The sequence below is a fragment of the Colias eurytheme genome, chromosome 20 (genome assembly GCF_061535395.1).
Source record: "Colias eurytheme isolate Ceu_HAF_F1 chromosome 20, ilColEury1 Martin Lab GWU primary, whole genome shotgun sequence".
NCBI lineage: Eukaryota > Metazoa > Arthropoda > Insecta > Lepidoptera > Pieridae > Colias > Colias eurytheme.
Genome location: NC_142999.1, coordinates 3807445 through 3830089, shown reverse-complemented (window position 1 = coordinate 3830089; position 22645 = coordinate 3807445). Strand labels below are relative to the sequence as shown.

The 22645-nt window shown below is 32.8% G+C and overlaps 1 protein-coding gene across 2 annotated transcripts; it reads right to left on the bottom strand.

Moving 5' to 3' along the window:
* Positions 1–946: 946 nt before the first annotated feature.
* Positions 947–22373, bottom strand: LOC149899571 (uncharacterized). Of its 2 annotated transcripts, none has more exons than XM_090113717.1 (4): positions 22207–22373; positions 10445–10478; positions 2319–5524; positions 947–1955 (listed from the first exon to the last, which is right to left on the bottom strand). In XM_090113717.1, exons 2-4 carry the CDS (start codon positions 10475–10477, stop codon positions 1847–1849), a joined length of 3348 nt encoding a protein of 1115 aa, XP_089969843.1. In that variant the 5' UTR covers position 10478; positions 22207–22373; the 3' UTR covers positions 947–1846. The 2 variants fall into 2 exon arrangements, with proteins under 2 accessions (XP_089969843.1, XP_089969842.1); XM_090113716.1 differs by lacking the exons at positions 10445–10478; positions 22207–22373 and adding exons at positions 5807–6503; positions 6623–6855.
* Positions 22374–22645: the final 272 nt, after the last annotated feature.

Sequence of the window (22645 nt, the reverse complement as noted above, 5' to 3'; positions counted from 1 at the left end):
AAATAAATTTTTTTGCAGATTTTCGGCGGTATGGCGACCATTTGGAATCGTCCGAAAAGTATGGCATGGCGATTTTCGTAAATGGCTGCACGACGATGGTTACCTGTGCAAAAGTTAGCCTGGTACAAATGGTTGAATAATTGTTTTATTTAAATCAACACATTCGCGTCGGTATGGCGGGCTGTAAGTCACACCGGAAAAGTATGGCATGACACTACCGCCTACTTCTTTTTTATGGGCTATCGGTAAATTCTAAAATTTTTGTGTTACAAATCGTTTGACTTTCGCTATTTTTCCGACGAGTTCGACTAACGCCCACGCGAGTAAGCCACCGGTACCAGCGTTCACACCATCATTTTCGTTTTTGTCATTGCGTACTAAGACCCCCGTAGAACCGCCATCCTGTTACAAATGACTCGAAATTTTGTGTCAGTATCTCCCGGTCTATACCACCCGATTTGTTTTTGATTGTGTATGACCGTGAATTGACCTCTATTTGGATGCGATGGGGGAAGCGCGCCTGCGGTACGCCCGCGGCCGCGGCGCAACCGTGGCGTGCCGCCTCGTCGCCTTTCCAAAATTCTTTCATACAAAATGTATAAGAAGGACGTGGTGCAAAACAGATTCAAGAGGTGCGCTTATGGCACGCCCGCGCCCGCGCCGCTTGTGTTTGACCCGCGCCTAACATAATAGATAATATAGGTACATATAAATAAATACCACGTTTATTCAGGAATTCAGAAGTGATGCGGGCAATTTAATGGAAGAATAATTATTATGAAGTATTCACACTATTGTAAAAAAATAAAATTTCCAAAAATTCCTACAAATTTTTCAACAACTACTGTTTCTCTATTTAAAATATTTAGTATTATTAATTTACATATTTAAATTAAGTTAATTCCAGAACCGACATAACTAAGAATGTGTGAAATAAAACTCCAAGTCCAAATTCTTATTTAATTAATAAAAAATCAACAACTTCCACAAATAAAGGGTAACAATGGATTGTTACATGATTTATGCATTTATTAAAACATGTCATACACTTTGTTAAAGTAAAATCATAACCAACATATAAAATTATAACTGAGGCAAAAATACATTAAAATAAGTTAATCAATGGACTTTTTTAGTTTTATTCAATCTATGATTTATAAGACATTTGTTACGTTATATTTTTCTTTGTTATGTTTATTATATTGTAATTTTCAACATAAACATACTTTAATATAGTAAAGTACGAAATGTTTCATATTAACCGTTATGGAAAATAATGAAAGTTTTTATGAAATAGTATCAGAAATAAATATGACTAGGTTAGCTGATAAATAATAAATTATCACATTATTACAAAGACTACTGATTTTTGGTAACTAGGTCGTTATATACTTATGAACTAGATGTATTATTCATTTAATTATTACTTCAATTAAGCACACACAGACGTTAGACACAATAAAATGTCTATGTGTATATGCCTAATATTTGAGATGGATATTTTTATATTAAATTATTATTTACTATAATTTTATAAAAACATACGATTTGTAATGACCATCTTCATCGTTTTGCTCATGAATTCGAATCGTAAGAACGTAAGCTGATTATTTTCATGAATAAATTGCGCAGTTAATGTACCTAATCCTATAATGTACTGAAACCATATTAAGTACATTTCCAAAATCTGATATATAGACACATATGAAGAGAAAATGTATGAGTTAATAATAAATTAAAAACGAGTTTATACAAACAGTTCCGATAGATTATAACAAAACTTAACAATATCAGTTTAGTGTTTTAAGTACGATCGGTATTTCGAATTAAACCTAATTATATATGACTAATCCTCTGTGCCAGTAATCCATTGAAGGTATTTAAAGGATCTTGATTGGACGGGCGTGGCTCTTGACTCTCTTTGCCTTGGTTGTTGGTAAGTAACTGGGGGCTCTCTGTAATCATTATAAATTAAATACATTAATATATTGGATAGTTTCATCGTAGTATTCGCTGAACATATTTTGCTATCATATATGTTACAAAGCAAGATTGACGAATGTATATTTCATCGCAATACGCAGGAATAGGAACGCAGGTGAGAGGTTGTTAGGTTGACAATTTCTAATTTGAACCGGAAATTCTCTTCCAAGAATTAATAATACCCGTAAGATTGTGTCTAAAATTATCTTTTAGTTATTTAACCCTTTAAATTTTTTACCTGCATTTTCTGACCTAAAATATATTTACTATACATCGATAGAAATGCCTTTACTATATTGCTTTAGTTTATAATTTATAATATAAAAATATCTTACCCAGGTTCTGCTGAAGCTCTGGAGTGGTATGCAGGCACGTTGGGATTGTGATATGTTTTTCCTTGAACAATTGGGTCCAAAATATGACTAGCCGGTGGAGGATGCTCCCTCGTTAATGGAGATTGATAGTTATTAGGATTATATCTATCTACTGATACACCTCTCGTTCTGTCAGGTACTCTATCAATGTTACTCTTAATGTAAGAACTTTGTGGCCGTCCACGTCCCAGTGTATTGGTTTTTGGCCACTCTTGAGCGCCAATATACTCCGGTTCGTAACTTCTATCACGGCATGACCTGGGTTTCAATGTTTGTGTCCATGTTTGAGTCGGTGTAAAATCTTTGGGAGCTGCGTATTTTGGATCTTCTTCCCACGGTGGTCGAACAGTAGTCTGTTCTGTTTGTACTGTCGTTTTAGATGATTGTTCTTTAAATTCTCTCAGTTCTCTACGCCACTGGGGCTCGACTTCTTCCACTGGCTCATTATTGTCATAGTAGTACTGGGGTGATGGATCAGGTTGAGGTTGGAATTTAGTTTCGTGAGGTATGTATGTTGTTTCTGGTACAGATATGTAACGTCTTTCGTACTCGCTGTAGTACGTCTTGCGCCCTTGTTGTTTAGGAGCATCCGTAGTGTTAACAGGTTTTACGAAAGATTGGTTAGGTGCAGGTGGAACGTAAGCTGTTGGTGTGTGTTTTGAAAATTTGGAGGTCGGCTTTGATGGTGATGGTGTCCATCCTTTATTAGGAGTGGACGTCGTATTTACAGGGGTGGTTTGATAATAATTTTGTGATGAATTATTTGCTACATAATTTGAATCTTGTTCCCAAGGAGGAGGAACATAAGATGACGAAAGCTGAGTTGACGTCTGTATAGTTTCTGAGGATTCTTTGTTTTGATAAGAATATTGATTTGCCTCCGAATTTGTTAAAGACTGAGAGTCGAAACTCTTCCCTGTCCACATGGGTTTAGGAGTGTATGATGGTTGTGAAGTTTGATAATTGTTTGAAGTGAATTTATAAGTTGATTGTGAAGAGTTTTCTAAATATGATGGTTGGTATTGTGGTTCTTGTTGATAGATACTCTGAACAGGAGGTTGTGACTGATAAATTGTTTGAGAATTAGATTGTGTTTCTAATTGGTAAATTGGCTGAGATGGTGGTTGATATGTTGGCTGTGAAGACTTTTGAAATTGAGGTTTAGGTTGATACAAAGGTTGTGGAGTACGTTGTGGAGCTGATTGATAAGCTGGTTGGGGAGAAGGTTGTACTCGCGGCTGAGGCTGATAAACCTGCTGTACTGGCGGCTGTGTTGGCGGTTTTGGTTGATAAACTTGCTGCGATTGTGTTTGTGATTTGTACTGCGATTGATTTTGCCACTGATTACCATATGAATCAGATGATGGTGCAGGAGCAGGATAAGACATATCATTTTCATTTCTTTGGTACCAAGGCTGGTTTTTGCTGGTTTTTATAGTGCTTGGTTTGACGTTGCTTACTGTTAAAACTTCTGACTGTGGTTCTTGTGACCATTGTCTTTCCTCAAACGATTGATTACTTTGATAGGTATTTTGATAAATGTCAGAGGGCATTTGTCTATCGACACTTATTCTATCCAATAACAAACTATGCCGCCTTTCAGTTTGAGGTTCAGATGTAAATACAGGTTGATATGGTTTATAGACAGGTTGAGGAGATATCAAGTTTCTGTCTAAACTTGGTGGTACAAATGTTCTAATTGTTGGAATATTGTCAGGAATTTCTTCATAAGCGTGGTCTAAAGTTTTAGTAGTTCGATTGACAGTGACAATATTTTCTACAACATTGTATTCTGTCTGAGTGCTGTGAGTCCCTACAGGTTTGTCAGTCGTTTTTGTGATAATTTCTGTATGCGTTTTAGTTATCACTTCTTTTGCTGGTCCAATGGGCTTAATTTCAACTTCTTCAACCTTTTCTAATGGTACGGATGGTTCTCTTAAAGGAATATTTATTGAAGTTGGTAAAGATTGTGTATTTTCTTTTTTCTCTTGATTTTGTGTTTCTTGTGATTCAGTTTTAATTTCATTGTCTGTTTCAGTTATTACTTTTATCGGTATGGTCTTTACTTCAGACTCCGACTCCTTCTTTTCCTCATTATCTTGTGGTAAGTTTTCCTCTTTTTTATCCTCTACGACATTCTTCGTTTCAGATGGTTCATCTTCTTTCGCTACTTCTTCTGTTGTTTCTTTTTTCTCTGTTTCTTTCGGTGCTTCAGTAACTTCAGGTGTCTCAGCATCTTCAGCTTCTTCGTATTCTTCTTCAACTTCTTCCTCTTCAACTTCTTCTGTTGGTTTTTCTTGGGATGTTTCAACTTTTTCTACCTCCTCATACTTTTCACTAATCTCTTCTTCCTCTTCCACTTCTTCTACTTCCTCCTCTTCAATTTCTTCTTCTTTTTCACTTTCTATTACTTCTGCTACATTTTTAGCCACTTCTTGATTTCCACTTTCTGGGCTTTTAGAGTTTTCTTGAGTCTTATTTTTTTCTTCCACTTCTTCATCTTCTTTATTTTCTTCATCATTCTCTTTAACTTGAGCTGATTCACTAGACTCTTTAGATTGCTTCAAAACAATAACTTGTTCAACACTTACATCTTCATTGTCTTGTTCATCGTTTTCATTTTCTTCTTCAATTTCTTCTTCGGACTCTTGAGTTTCAGATTGTAATATAACAACTTTTTTGGTGGAACTAGATTCATGTTTTTCTTCTTGCGTTATTAATTGTCCATTTTGTTTAACAACATTTTCTTCGCTATCATTCTTAGCATCTTGCCCGTTTATTTCTTTATTTTCACTTTGTTTTTGTTGAGCTACATTGGACTCAACTTTTTCAGAGACTTGATTAACCTTTTGTTCGTTAGATTCTTCAACTTCTACTTCTTCTACTTCATACTCTCCTTCCTCATCATAATCTTTTGGAAATGTTGTAGTTTCAGTTTCTGTGGTAATTTCAGTTTTTCCATCAATAGTAGTCTTTGTTGTCGTTGTTTTCACTTCTTGAATTGATCCATCTGGTAATGTCTTTTTTACAACTTCAACTTTAGTTTCGGTTTTTGCTTCTGATTTTTTTGTAGGTAATTTTACCGTGACAGCCGCTTCTGTGTCACCATTTTGTTTTTCTGAAGTATCTTCAGATTTTGAAACTTTCTTCACAACTGAGACTTCTTCCTGAAAATAATAATAAATAATATTCATAAAATAAATTTAAAAAAAGAATTAAACACAAAAATCGTGCAATATTAAAACACTGCAAGTATTATTAAAGATTTTCAAAATACAGTTATGAAAATAGATTAATAGAATAAAGTTAAGTCATGAAGATTGAACTCACGATTAAGATTAGTACATTTTCTATAGTTCTTTTATATTGTAGAGTAAATACGTATAGCATACAATATACACAGACATAAAGATATAAACATAGTAAGCATATAGTAATTTTAAATCAACCTTTTTGTTTTCAGTATGATCATTTTCTTCCATATAAGTAGGCAATGTTGATGAAATGTTACTATTATAGTCTGTTTGTATATTAGTTGAAACTTGTGGCGGCGCATTAAAATAGACTGGCCTTATATTTTCATAGATTTTTGGTTTATCGAATTCGAAGCTTGGTTGTGTTGCATCCATTTGTATTTTATCCGTTTCGCCACTCCTTAATAAATTTGGCACTGTCTGTGCAACGCTTCCGTAATTTATAGGAGCGTTGTAATAACTATTTACGTTATATTCGTCGTGTTTTGATGGTAATGTTTTATTGTTTCCTATAACCTTGTTCAACACGCTATGATCCGTTGATCCGTTGTATGCATGTTTTTCCGCATTAATCGATGGTTTTTCGTTTTGATCTGGATGACTTCTAGTTCTTAGCAAAGATTTAGGATTCGCTGGTAAATTAAACGTTGGGAAAACTTGAACTGGCAAACAATTATAATTGGGCATAGCCATTGGAGTGGCGCTAGGTGGTGGGGATTGAACATTATGTACCGGTGTTACTGGTACCCCTTCATTCATTGCATTTCTCATGAGTCGTTTTGCCATGCGTTCAGACTTAATCTCCGATAGATCCAACCCTCCCGGGGTATACGTAAAGGGTTTACGGTCTCTATTCATGGCGCTTGCTAGTGCGGACGGAGGATTCATTTTGCTGAAATATTTTATTCAAATAGTATCAAATTCTTTATATTTATGAAACGATTTACATGCCTCGAACAGATTTTTTGGCAATTTGTCAAAACTAAAAAAATAAGTTTGATAAATACTCACGAGAAATGACGTCCGTGTTAAATTATTTACATTTACTTCCTGTGCGGAACTATTTATTTCGAGGTCAAAATTAGCGCACACTAAAAGGATTTCACATCACTCTCTCGATAGGTAGCACTTATTTTTGTATTGGAACATGCAGATTAACTAGCAGCGGTTAATTATAGCGCAGGGATAGTAAATGAGCCGGCAAATTCGAATCCCGTTGGATCTAAGCGCGCGGTCGGCGCGTGCGCCGGCTGCCGCCTACTGAAGTCTGCTTCGTTACCGCCATTTATTTTCGTCGCGACCCCAATATTATCGGGTGCCTTGTCTACGATTTGTCTTGAGCGAATCGTCACAACAATAACGCCATTGCTTCCGTCAATCCGATGCTTTGATACGATCCCATCACGCCCATCAAGAGACAGATCAAAGTGACACTCGACTGCGCTTTTTATATTCAGAAAACTCTTTCCACATTTCATTTTTCTTACGTAAACTCTTGGCGTCTGCACAAACTTTTGAAAAAAGCAACGATGTTTTATATTTTTAAATGCTCTGAATAGAAGTTTGAATGTTTTAAGTGCATTTGCGTTTAAGCACGAAACTTCTATCTTAAGACAACGATGTTAATTTACTGCTATTCCACATTCTTTGTTTAAAAGCTGCTTAAGAATGAGATTTACAGCTGACGGCGACTGTTTGTCCGAGCAATATTATTCGTTAGTGTTGGCTTCACACCAAAGAACAAAAATTTTAAGCCCGAATCAATGTACGAGAGTTATTTTTAACGTTGTTAGTTTAGTTTATCAAAGATTATGAACACGATAGCGAGGTTTGATGTCATTCCAGTTTCCACACAATTAGAATTTGTTATGTGATATCTGTAGATGTTTTGAAATATTTCGAGTATCCTTAAGCTTTATTTACTATAATCTAATACTGTGTAATACTATTATTGTCATAACACGTGACACTGACATTGAGCCATCTTTCAGTTAACGTACTTTCACAAGCTTACAAATAAATTTGGCACGTACTTACAAACAACTGCTAAACTACGTTGAAAACCATTTCGTATATACGCGAGTTGTTTTGAATATATTTAAAATATTATACAATTTCACGGTGTTTCTGGAGCGTGAAATATTTTAATTTTAAACGCAATTTTCTATGATAATTATGAAAACTTGCCAGCGCAGCTTCAAAAGTGATATTAATTAACGCTCTATAATCTGATACAAACCGCATTTAGTTTATTTTTAATACAAAAGTATGAATATATATAATATAACTAGCGGTCCGCCCCGACTTCGCCCGTGTTACATATTTACGTTTTCTCTCCATAAGAACCATCCTCGTACTTCAAGGAATATAATAAAAAAAATATCGAAATCGGTCCACCCGTTCACGCGTGATGCCGTGACCAAGAATAACGGGTTTCATTTTTATTTATATAGACAAGGGCATAATCTATCGCAATAAAAATTTTACAATAATCAAAACCCGCCAATTATTTATAGTATTACGATATTATATTTGTTATTTGTGCTTCGGCATATTTCCGTATGTTTGTTTCCGCCAGGTTCCTCTTAGTTCCACATTGTCACAATCTCGTTCTTGTTGTCTTATTTTCATTGTTAAATAATAATATTATTTAAGGGGTAAGGATGAAAAATATTTTTTTGTAAGTAGGTATTAAACGTGTAGGTAGGTATATAATTAAGTAGGTGCCTAGTTTTGTGTATTTTAACACCTCATAATTCCCAAAATTATATTATCCAACAAGTTCAGTCAGAGAAAATTTAAAAAATTCAAGGATACATTTTAAATATTAGATTGTTAAAATTGTACTGTTCTTCATACAATAAAATAACAACAACGTCCATTATACAATTAAATACCTTGAATACATTGTTCATTTAATATAGATCTAATGGCCCTTTACACCGTATGATTTAAGTCAATATTTTCTAAGATATTACAGATTTAAAAATTGCGGGACGTAGCGTTTTATTTGCGGCTGTACCGGCCGACCGCCATTGCACCCGTGCGAAGCCGGAGCAGGCCGCTATGTTTTTATATACTACGTTCACAGTTTTTCTGTAGTGTTTTTAGTATCAGCAATGCACCCGTGCGAAGCCGGGGCGGGTCGCTAGTTTCTAATAAATCATAACACCATAATACTTCGCCTTATATCTTCATATTAACACAATCATTAACGTCGTTTAAATTAAGATACAAGTCGAAACTAGTTTCACAACCAGAAACTGACAATTCAACCGGAAATCAGTTGGCACGTTGAGAGGTGACGGATGTTGCAACATATTGACAGATGTACTATCGTTATGCAGTTCTGTGTAACCGTTATTTATCACTGTGACTGGTACTAATGAAATCACTGTGAAGTAACTGTGATTTGAATACCGTTATTTGAGATGCCGTAAATGTAAGTAAATCAAAGAATGGTATTTGCACTTCTGTTACTAAATGATGATAGTTTAAAACTGCGTATTTGACTAACAAGTGTTTCTTTTCTAGGAGATTACAACGATCACAAAAGATAACATAATATGTTATTGAAGTGAAACTTCTTTATCGGGGTTGGAAAAAAATTTAGTGTAACATTTTTTCGTTACGTGTAGGTACTATTTTTCCATTACCATCTTTTTCTTATCCCTACCACGCGTGATTCGACGTATTTCTGTAAAGTTGCATATAGTAAATTATTTTTTGAAAAATAAGGTCATAAAGAAGTTTCACTTCTTACGTGTGTACACTAGTACACGCACACATTTTTATTATTATTAATCGATAGTACAATAAACAACATCGGAGTTACCACTTCATTGACTTTATGTGTTATAAAATATGATACAACTACTTACCTTTTTTTAGTCTATAGACTGGTATTTTTTTAACTTAAATAATTAAATATGAATTAAGGAAGTATTTTCATACTTCCTGTTCAGTGTCTTCACACTGATCTGTGATTTTCACAGTGACTGCACTAACACGTCATCTCTAGCATAATGTATTAAACTTTCAAACATAACTTCTGCGATGTGTCTAAAACATTTTAGAAACAACCTTGTTTTATAAGCAAGAATTTTAGTCAAACATGCATCAGAGTTAGAACACTATAATATATGTGAATATATTCAATTTAATCGTTCTCTTCTATTATTTATATTAATTTGACTATGTATTATATTATATTTTGATATTATATATTTTGTTGTTATGGACGAAACGTGAACTGTAGAAATTCTGCATCTTTTAACTTAGAATATTATATAGATTTGTGCACAAACATTTCCAGCTATAAGACAATTATATTATAATTTGCTGCATTTCCAATACACACCGAGATGGATATTTGGTTTTAGATAGGACTGGGGTCTACAACAAAACTTAGAAACCCGCTAACTTCAGTTAGGGTGCTCGGAGACGGTTGCTAGATTCAATATTGTAAATTTAAACAGATTCTAAATATGATTTTGATGAAGGTATAAGCTGGAGAATATTACATGAATACTATTTACAAGAATAAAACAAAGCTTTGAGTAAGACTCTATACTCTACATTCTTCAATCTTAGTGTATGAACTATGGCAAATTTCATCTTAATTCTTTCGGTTATTTACACGTTTTAGTAATAAATAAAATTATTCTTTTCAAACTTCACACAGTATTTATAATGTTAGAAAAGCGACGAACGTGTTGCTTAGAATAAGGTATTAAATAATGAAAGTAATGTTTGTTAATTCATCTTGTGTTAGTTAATTATGTATTATTATGATTAATTTATTTATTTTATTAATTTATTTTTATTACTCACTTTTGTTTGGACGGTTTCTGATTTTGTAGACATTCTGAAAGAAACAAAAAAATATATATTGTATTAATATGGTAAGTATTCTATTATGTATATTACTATAAAGTGAAGATGGAATGTGAATAACATTTATATTTGTAGGTACACCTATTCTGATCAATAGCTATCGTCAGCAATAACTGAAATTCTACTGCTTACCTTGATTTACCACAACATCTATTACGAAAAGTTGAAAGAGAACCTACGTAACAAAGATGACATTAAATATGAAAGATAACACATGAAGCATAATAATGTAGCAATACGTAGAGGAAAAAGATATAAACGAATGAATCTTTTATCTAGGACAATGGTAAGCTCATAAGGCTATCGACCCGAAGCACTAACACGTGCTTCGAACAAAACATCGCTCAACATGTTAAAATTAAAACAAAACGTTTCCAAAATCTTCAAACTTGTATTTATAAAAATACTTTTAACAAATGCAACATTTCGCTAGCAACGTCAGAATGTAATAAGATATCGGTCGTACAATTTGTGCCGTTCCAACAAGCAGAACCGAGGGGTTCGACAGCCGACACTCAATTATTTACAGCATTCCCATTGCATACTGCAACCGTATTTTTCAATGTCCAATAACCAATTTTTAACCTCGAAAACAAATCACACGTGTCGAGTCAAGTCAAGTGAGCATTAGGCAGCTTTCCAAATAAATCCAACCATTAACCCGTTTTAGCTATATCATTTAACTCTCGCATAGAACGAATAGAAAGATTCATGATCATGTCATAATAAACTATTTTTGCGACTTAAAAATAGTCGGCTAAATCATGTGCGCTGTTCTAGTGCAGGATTTTGTAACGAGCGAACGGTTTTTATTCAGTGATTCGTTATGAGTGGTAAATTATCGTACGAAAACGTCAGAAACATTAATTATGCATGTATTCAGAAATACGAAAATAAATCAAGCCTGTGTTACATACTTAATATACATATTGGATAATTTATTAATTTGTTTTCTTAAGAAGCAATTGAATAGTATAGAATATAGTATAGGCATATTACGAATACGTATATAATATTATATTATATAAATTGTCCTTACTCTCATCCTTAGGAGGTAAGTTCAATATTTTTAACGCCATTATGTACAATCAATAATAAACAAAGAAGACATATCAATACACTTTGATCAACGTTTTTCTATTCTATCTCAACATCTAAGGAAAATACAGTCTTCCTTTCAAAATGACAAGGGTATGTAATTGTTCAGAGTCGCACTACTCCATACGTTTTCCTCTCGCTTAGGACAAAGCTTAAAGATAGTGTTGATAAAATATGAGCGGATACGAAGCAAGGCTATAACCATACTAGCTATTTTGCGGTGAATAGCCAGCCCGTATGTTGTACAAAATAATGTTTCGGCTTACATAAAAATCTCATAGTATGGAAATTCTGTTTCGGAGATACGCTTATGCAGAGATTTTGAACGGCGATAGACCGAAACGGGATACTACCACGTAATACTGTTTTGTGTACATTTTACTGGGTTCCCGAAATCTTATAGTGTACTTACTATACCTATTCGTACGGCAAGATTGTTTATCATTGAATTAATTTAAAAGACGTCTTTTCTATAGACTGTGACTCAGTGAGTTACTTGTATTTGACTATATTATTATTTTCTTTTCAATTTTAAGTAGATATTAAGTAATTTGTTTATAACTTACTTCATTTAATTTTCATTATTTTTCCTTTTAAATGAAACCTTACAACATTTGCTCTGTTTTATTTTTAGACCTACAGCTTGTTAATAATTCGATTTTCTCACATTTCAAAACAATGCCATATTCTAATTTCCAATGTTAAAGGTAATTAGATTCATGTGTTTTCACGTTTAGATGACAGACGTCACGTTTTCGCATATTGGAACACGTGTCACGGCTATTCCCGTATCGTGACGAAAATAAACTTGGATACAGGAATCTTCTTTTACATTTTCCGCGTTTTAATACTTAATGACTACCTATGTGACAATTTTTAAAATACGAGTATATTTGATACAGGAAATTGGATTAAAATGTCGCTTATTTTTTATCATGTCAATTTATTTTATAGTATAGAGCACAGTGAAATTTGTATCAAATTGTGATAATTTAATTTAATTCAATAAAAAATTCAATTAGGTGAAACTTATTAAATTAGGAGTGTTTTACAAACTACAGCTGTTTTGCCATAGGTACATAGAAGCACCCTACAACCATATTAACTTCAAAATTTCAAATAGCAGCCGAAAATCTCGTTCCCGTATACGGCTAGATTACTATGTCACAGTTCATTCCCTGAATACCTAAGTAATTTTCAGACACGTCCACAATCCCGTGGATTTACTCGCTTGACACCGATCCAAGATACTGTACAAGTCGCTGCATTAAACGCAATCAATACACTATTTGCATCACGCTATTTTGATATTTATGGCTGTTAATTACGGACCAATATCGCCTATACTATTTACGACGAGTGTGTGTACTGTTCGCTTTGGGTACGTTTGAAATGAACTTGGAAAATGCAAACATGTTTTTTTAACAAGCCGTTTTTCGATTTAGATTTAGGAAAGAATAAACTGCAATTATTCAATTTAGGCATTCCTATTTAGTTTGTTAGTTGATGCACAGATAATATATAAGAACAACAAGAGAATGTAGAAATATCCAGTTTTATTTGCGAAATTTATTTTATAATAAATATGAAAAATGTCTCATTGCAAATCCTGATATCAAATAGCAAACCTCTGGATAAGCTCTCGTTGCATCATTATTAAAAAATAATCACTTATCAAACCAATCGATATAAAATCACAAAATCAAACCGTTACAAAAGACAATGTTAGGTTTTATTTAACCCAAGTTACTTTCATTATCACTAAATATAGCGAAAACAGCGCTTTATCGCAAGCAATCACATCTGTAGATATTAGAATAAAAATTAGTCTTGCTAGAAATACTAAAGCGCTTCAAGCAACTGCTACAAACATACGACATAGAAAACAAAAAGCTCTAAACAACGATTTAAAATGCTTTTTCAGTCTCTATGCTATTAAATTTTTTCAATCCCATTCTTATGAAAATTGATACTTAAAAATATTATTTCGTTAGATCCAAGAAAATGCAATGCTTACACAGCTTTCAAATCATGGTAAATACAATCTCTAACACGCAATGTAATTAAATTTTAACTACTACCACCAACACGTTTATATGCCTTGATGTATTCAAAATAATTAAACTGTTTCCTTTGCTTACAGAGATATAAACGCAATTACTATCCTTATTCTTAGGTATATGTGGTGAAATCTGATACTACCCGATATAGAGCGGGGCTTTTTGGCGTAACTCTCGACTGGATAAATCGATTTTGATAATTATTTTTATTTGAAAGCTTTACAATTTCTATTAAAATTGGTTTACTTCTGACGATTTAAGGACAGTTTTTGTTAAAAAAGAATTATAAGCCTAAATCTCTACTACTACCATTTAGCAAGAAACATCACACTAAGACCAATAAGAGTGGTCCTTTCCGGGTAAGATCACGGAGCCAACCTAGTACCTACTTTACACAAATACTTCATTAACCTCAAACTGCATATCTCTTTTATTTATTTATTCATACAATAACAGTAATTAACACGTTTTACCCAGTTTTACCAAGATCCTTTAAGAACGATTAGTACAACAAATAAATGTCCTTAGACGGTTTGTCACATATGTTACACCGCTTAACAGCGCTGTTTCCGCTGTATACAGCAGAATTACACTGCACTAAGAAATACGTTCGGCTATTAACTTTGATATAAAGCGCTATGCAGAAGTTATTTACGTAGTCAATTCCGTTTCTATTTAGAATGAAGACATGTTCAATGCTCAGTTAATAGTTTCATAGCATAGAAATAGGTGGCAATGGTTTAAATGAATTATTGCAAGTCTTGAAAATACGTGTGCCTGTCAACATTATAGTAGGTTATAGACTACAGGCCCGTGTTGAAAAAATTATGGGTCATTTGACCCACCACCTGACCTATCTAGAATGATATAAGAGCATAAAATAATAAGATTCAGCACTATGACGTCACTTGTAAGCTGTCCACCTGAGTGCAGATGAGAATTCGAAGGTTCAGGTAGAGATTTTCTCCCCTTGTCTCCATGATTTTTGTACGGCGTTGCGGAATAATTGATTAAAAGTAGTATAGAAATAGTATGACACAGATGCCGTACAAAATCAAATGACCAAATTTACCCCGGCAACTGTCGAAAAATAAAAATAAATTCTGACTTTGTGGACCACCATTTTTGTACGGCATCTGTGTCATACTATTTCTATACTGCTTTTAAGCCATTATTCCGCAACGCCGTACAAAAATCATGGAGACAAGGGGAGAAAATCTCTACCCGAACTTTCGAATTCTCACCTGCACTCAGGTGGACAGCTTACGAGTGACGTCATAGTGCTGAATCTTATTATTTTATGCTCTTATATCATTCTAGATAGGTCAGGTGGTGGGTCAAATGACCCATAATTTTTTCAACATGGGCCTGTAGTCTATTATAAAACTTACAGAACTTAGTATGAATTTGAATAGGTATATGAGCTTAAACTTTAGAAACGGATTTTTGGGCATGATCAGTATATATTTTTACATTTTTATTTTCATTTGGAAAATTATTAATATTGAGATTTAATATAATATTCACAACATGCGTGACTTCTCTACTTACATGATGGTACCCGTTATAAAGGAAAGGAGACTAAATTAAAAATCACAAAATACAAAACCACGCACAAAAGAGCGTTTACGAAAAATATTGGCCATGTAATAACTAGCGTCTACAAAAGTCGTCTAGGAGATCCGACCAAGATAGTGATACTGTAATTTATTTCATCGTAACTTTTCTATTTTCTAAGGATTTTTCTTTATTTCTTCCCTGTGACAACTTTATCAGGTTTTTGTACGTTCCAAGTATTATCTTTATCATATCTATGATTTAAATATCAACTTTTGAATTCGGTGTTTTAAGTTTACTTAATTAATTTTGTAGTAGTCTTGGACGATTGAAAGTTTTCTACCAAAAGCATACAAAAGAAGTTAATTTTTAGTGTTTTATAGTAATAAATTATTATGCTTAAGTCCATCTCAATAAATTTTTGGTTTACTATAATTCAAAACGCTAAAATTAAATTGTTCGTAGTATTTTTTAACTCATGACTTTTATGCATCCACAGCGATCATAATTTAAACAAAACATTTGAATTAACGGTCGAAAGGAAACGCTGTTAAAATAAAATCATGTTTAATACCCAATAGTAAAGTAAAAACGAATTTTAATACAAAAAAAAAACGCTTATAAGTTATAACCGTACGAAGGCGGTCAAGTACCTATACATATACAATATACGCTATTTTTACAAGAGTTTTTACGAAGCTACTTAAACAAATGTATCGCCGATTCTGCACAATTATCGTAAAAATTCCCGACGCAATCTAAATCCCAGTGAAATTCAGGTCTGTACACACGTCGGAATTCGTCAACAACACCATAAAACAAACATTTGCACGTCTAAGTTCATTAACACTTGGCAAACGATTACCTGTATCACCTTCCGGACGTGACGTCACGCTGGCACACGGCCAGCCATCTTAGATCCGTACTTCATTCAGAAAATGGAATCTCTTATATTAATATTGCAGTGATGCATTAGGGTAGCTTATATTCTGCAGTGCGGCGGGCGAATTGAATTCACTCAAATTCAGGTCAAAGGATTATCTTACAATGTATTATTATGTGGGAAATTATTAATGCTGCGCTTGAATTTTTATATTTCGTTTTCAGTGATGCTATTCTTTTCTGTAGATTTAATTAATGTCTAGAGTCGTATCATCATAATTGCTTAAATGCATTTTATAATATATATTTATAAATTATTTTCATATCCGTTTTACTGTTTTCTCTACATTTACATACAAACAAATTAATTCACACTTTAGTCATATTTTTAAGAGCTTTTTTACAAACCAACGCTTATGAAACCCAAGACTTCATCAGATCTGATTAATATTCAGCCAAAAAAGTAGGTGCAATGAAAATATGATTTCTTTAATATGGCTCTACAGGAACTTCCTACGTATACGCATATTACCTTCTATGTTGTAGCATATTATTATAAAATAAACTATATTATTCGCATAAGTTATTAGAAATTATTCCAATAAACTTATATAATCCAACTCAATATTTAAAGACTAATAATGCCCCTTGAATGTACGCACTAAATAGAAATTAATATACCTATTCCTTGGTATGATCTCATAATTTTAGTAAAACATAATGTTTATTTAAATTAAATATTTGAGTATCTGAAATAAGATAAGATTAAGAATTATATCACATTGTTTAGTTTAGACTAAAAATTGACCCAACAAAACTGTCTAGATTTTATAATATGTAAAGTATCTAAGTATTGTATATAAGGATGGCTATCTTGAAATATTTGATTGAAATGAACCCGTTTTATTATCTAACACCAGAAATTTGTTAATTTAAAACATTATAATCGGTTATCAAAATAAATGAAGCCATATTTTTCTTTCATCAAACCTTCGATAAAAGTCAATAGCCGTGTCTGTTAAAATATATATTTGATAAAATTCAGAGAAAATTCTAAATTGGCCTTCTATATAAATAATTTTATTTTATATGGTTAATCTTTTTTTACAAGGTTGTCCCAAAATTCTTTGATCATCGAATTCTACGATGATTTTTAAATTACTATTATATTCTGTGTAATATTTGTTATTAATATTTCAAAATAATCTATACTTTCTTGCAAATAAATGCACAAAAAATGGAGAATTTTTTTCCATTTACTAATCCATAAAAACCTCCCCAAAACATGCATATTCAATGAATATTTTATTTCATCACACATTTCAGATGACGTTGGGCATGACAGCACCAGATAAATATTTGAACAAGTTTGGACAGCGAAATATTTATGGCACTTCTAAAATAATACATTTATTGAATATATCACAACATACACTGCAACATTTATAACGCTTGTTTAATCTTTATATATAAAAAACCTTTAATAAACACCACTATCCCATTCTGTTAGGCCTAATAAAAATAAATTTTTAATTTTATGTTTAAAAACGACTTAGTCGCGATTATTCTAAAGCTAACTTTCATCCAAAAAAAATTTGTAAACTTTTGTTAAACGTGATGAGTATTTTTTATTGCATTTTTTTATCAACAAACTAAATAATAAATATTAAAGAGTACGTACTCACACAAATTCGTGCTGTATTTGTATAAACTATCTCAAATACTAACCTGAGCACAAATTAACAATGCGCTATGAATCACTTTGTCTGTCTGAGATCAGATTTGCAGACACACCTGCATGACGCAACTATACGTCAACAATTTACGCTTATTATCTTTACATTGTAAATATACAGCATCACCTGTTTTTTACTTATTTCATGAACAATAACAAATAATAACTAAGCCTATAATTTCCACTAGCGATTTGGGTGCATTCCTTAAACGGTAGTGATTTTGAATCTATGTATTACATAGTAACTAACTACAATACATATTTCATTTTAGAGTCGGTACCTATCCAAAATATGAAATGTGTGATATCTTACGTTAGTATAAAACTAAGATTTCCTGGCTCTGCTCCCAGAGAAGACAAACCAAAAATATGTTCGTCTAGTAGTGCACAGGAGGCAGAATACATTGACCTTAAATAAAAGTCTTAATAGATAAATGTGTGTGTCCTGTAAACGTTAACTTGAATCTTATTACGGAACATTATTAGTAGACTATAATATTAGGTTAGCAGGAAACAACAAGGATTTTCACCAAGGCCTTTAATAAGATAAGAAAGCGAACCAAATATACCCTGGGATATAGAAGTAATATGTAACACCATAGCAATTAGTCGCATATGTGTTGCCAACCTCAAGTGCGTGGAAACATCAGTATGTAATTGTATTATATAAATATTATGTATTTGTATTATAACGTAATACTGGTCACGAGCTTTCAGCTCCCACTCATTTAAAGAAAATCAAGAGAAAAGGTTATAAAGACGACCTAAAAAGTTCCCTTAAGGGTATGAGACAGTAACATTATACATATTCTGTATTTGATTGATTGATTTTATTGTCAGGCTAGTAGATGATCAGCCTTCTATTGTCCACCAGACCTATATTTTTTATAGGCTCTAGCGGGAATCGAACCAAGGGCTCTACATTTATAAACGACTGCACCAAGGAGTTTCCTCATCGTAATTCGTATGTTACCTGTTTGTAAAACTTAAATCACAACAACTAACTTAATTTAATCGAACGTTAATGTTTAATTTCGTATTAGAGACATATAAATTGTAATTAGTAATATAGACAAATGAATTCGCCCACATATTAAAATTACTGTGGAATATTCATGCCATTTGCATATTTGCACTCGTGCCAAACACAAGGCGTGTACCTACATTATACCAATATTTTATATGTATCTTTCAACTAAATAATCTTAATGATTATAATGATCTTGTTTTGTCAATAATTAACAAAATATAAGCGTGAATAATACTGGTAAACATTTTATACTAGACTAGCTTTCCGCCCGAGGTTTCGCCCGAGTTGTCAAGGAAAATCTCGTATAGGTAGTTCCCGTTCCCGTGAGATTTCCGGGATAAAACCTATCCTATGTGTTAATCCAAGTTACCCTCTATACCTATTTGGGCTTAATTTCATTGTAATCGGTTCAGAAGTATTTGCGTGAAAGAGTAACAAACATACATCCATCCTCACAAACTTTCGCATTAGTATTTATTTATTACTAGCTTCCGCCCGCGACTCCGTCCGCGCGGATGTCGTTCTTCGCGTGGATGGTTTATTTCTCCATTTTGAGTAACTCTGACAATGACATCTTATAAATATCTATTGGACCCAAATACGGATAGGCCTATAATAATACGCAACGTGTTCGCGGTTCTACAGAACAACGTCTATGGATAAAACTGAAAAATTAAGATTAATTTTTTTTCTACGTATTTTTCAAGGATAAAAAGTATCCTATTTTACGCCCAGGAAAATAAGGTATAATTATACCAAGTTTCATCGAAATCGAACCGGTAGTTTTCACGTGATGTCTTCACATACAGACAGACAGACAGACAAAAAATTTTTTAATCACATATTTGGGTTTGGTATCGATCCAGTAACACCCCCTGCTATTTATTTTTTCAATATTTTCAATGTACAGAAATGACCCTTCTAAAGATTTATTATATATGTAAGTATGTATTATATAGATTATTTTTATAAGAGTATTTAGTATTTACCTCCAATCTATTTGTACGCTTCTGATTATACGCTTATTAATCTAGTTTAAGCTCATAAATTAACCTTGAATTCTTTCATAAGTCTTAAAAAGATATTCATAAAATTTTAATATTCTCCTACACACACCAACATTTAATTCAAGTAGATGGTAGTAAATCAAACGCTAATGGTAATGAACTAGACATTAGGTACATAGTAAAACTTATAATATATTTGATAAGCCTTATATTTAGTTAAATATATGAAAAGGTACTCGTATCATTACCAACTGAAGTGTGAAATGAGTACAGTCATGTAAATATTAATGTCATGTGTTTTACTGAAAAAGTAAAAAGATATTCAAAATCATTAAAAACTGTTTTCTGTGATGAGTATGTTTTAATCGAGTTTAGTTTATTTTTCTAACCGATAACGTTAGCAAAGATTTTGTTTAATTTCAAGCCTTGAGGGTCTAGTCTAGGTCGAGGGATCTAACATCTCAAATGTCTATAATATAACATGAAAATGAATTCACAAAAACATTAACATAAAACCTAGGCGGCGGTCTCGCCAGACCTTGAACTAAAAGTTTTATGAAATTTTCATTTCCCTCGACATTTTTCATCGTGATTCAATGAATGCCTAATGTGTATAATGTTGTCAAAAGAAGAAAGACAATATATTTTCGTTGTTTGACAATTAGTGGACAATTATTAGTTTGTTGGTTTATAAAACAGTTATATACCTTAGGTAGATAAGAAGAAATGTTTTACATAGTTACGTTAGTACTTTTAAGTATTAAGTGGTTTTACATTAATAAATTGAATAATATTCGCCATTCTTCAATATTCTTCAGTTAAATTTTACCAAATTGGTACAGTATATACGGGTCCTTTGAATACAAGAAACACGCGTTGTGTAAGTCTATATTTGTGTTTTAGTTCGTAATTATTGATATACAAAGTATCGCTAGTTCTTGTAAAACCATGTAATGTTTGCATTTAAATTTGGCAACAAGTTTACGGAAAGCCGCCAAATAAGATCTATTTCTATAATATCGGTTATTTCATGAAAATATTAAGAGGAGAATGTAAACTTCCAGAGAACGGATAGAGAATATATTTTTAAATCACTGTCTCGAGATATTAGACCGAGGCCGTTTAAAATAAATCTCGAATTAAATCGTGTTGCATTTGTTGCGACAAGGCGGGAAAATTGCAAAACATCCACTCCTACGCTCATATAAAAATATATTCGAAATGTTAACGTGGTTTACGTAAATACCGTACAACGTAGTTTATTTGAATTAGGTTTTACAACGCTGACAGATATATTAGACGCGATAATCGATTGATTAGAAAAATATTGGCTAATTGTTGCCAATATGTGAACTAAAATAATAAATAGGAAGGAGATAGTATCACAAATGTTTTACAACTTAACATGTTTTGTAAAATACAGATAGATTTCCATAGTTTCCATGGTAGAGCTCGTGCCGTGTGTTATTGCGCGATATCCGATATTTTTCGATTTCTTTATCTCCCAAGTCTTTCCAAATTCACGGTCCTATAAATTTTTCTTACAAAATTTATTCAAATCTGTTAAGGGCTCAAAGGTGAAAAAATTACACAGAAACAGAACTCTATGTATCATGAAAATTAGTACGTAGTAATTCCGGTGAGTTTATATTTATCGGAAATGTATGTCTAAATGAAATCCGTTTGATTAATAGTAATGCAAATGTTATTTTAATATTTAATTTGTATCAAGATTGCTCAAAATATAGACTATTGGCAAAGCTTGCTGTACGATAAACGCAAAGACGTGTTCTCAATCCATCTGTTATGTACTCCGTATATTACACAGAAATTACATGAGGAAATTTTAAATATTTCATAATTATCATAGATTAAGAATATTAATTCCTATCTACAAGAATGTTTGTTAAGGCTATTTAAAAACAATCATACTTCATTATAGTTTTGTTTACAATAATAAGTTGCTTAACAGGTAACTCACTGCATAACTTTTGTGTCTCCTGACACCATACTAACTTATTTCCAACTTGGCAAGAAACGAACTTCGCAAACTATTAACTTCAAGTTATTATACCTCGTGAGCTCGCAGCGAACTTAATATTTGCGTCGAATTTATAAAGAAACTCAATTAACTTGGAATGCTATTATATCGGTGATTAGAATCTGTTACGCAATTATTGGCACTCAGCGTCGCAATTTACGCACATTTTTGCCAAGCTTTACGCGGAAACGAGCGCGTGAACTGAAGCTTTGTTATCTCAGCGAGGTATTATTATAATAGTGATAATGACATTGAGGTGAAGCAGCTTAGGACAGGTGAGGCTACGAACCTGGCAGTCGGCAGTTGCAACGCGCGCGGTCCGCACGCTTCCAGACCCCCAAACTATACTACCACCGGTTCTAGAACTCGCCGCCACCGCCGTCCGAAGTTATTTTTAACCGAATCGCTTATAATTTTATTGTTTGAGCGAAAATCTTGTAAAAGCGACTTGTGTGCGCGCCGGACGCACTTTGAATGCGACCGTCCCTGAGAATCCCTAAGATATATGAGATAACGCAATTATAATATATTTTTGGAATTTATATGACATTATTTTTGTGAGGCTGTAAATCGTTTGTTTGTAAATTAATTCATGGCTGAAGTACGTAAACACTTCATCACTGAACTCGCGTATTAAAGAGAATGTAAAAGTTACGCAATTTTCATAAATTAGGACGATTTTACACAGATAAGCTATAAATCTAGCATCGGCTTCTTTTGAAAACCAT

Excerpts from the sequence above, each read along its gene's own strand:
- LOC149899571 (XM_090113716.1), bottom strand. The coding sequence starts at position 6,499 with ATGAATCCTCCGTCCGCACTAGCAAGCGCCATGAATAGAGACCGTAAA. Across the intron at positions 5,525-5,806 it reads ATCATACTGAAAACAAAAAG|GAAGAAGTCTCAGTTGTGAA; the intron begins GTTGATTTAAAA and ends TATTATTTTCAG. Across the intron at positions 1,956-2,318 it reads AGAGCTTCAGCAGAACCTGG|AGAGCCCCCAGTTACTTACC; the intron begins GTAAGATATTTT and ends TAATGATTACAG.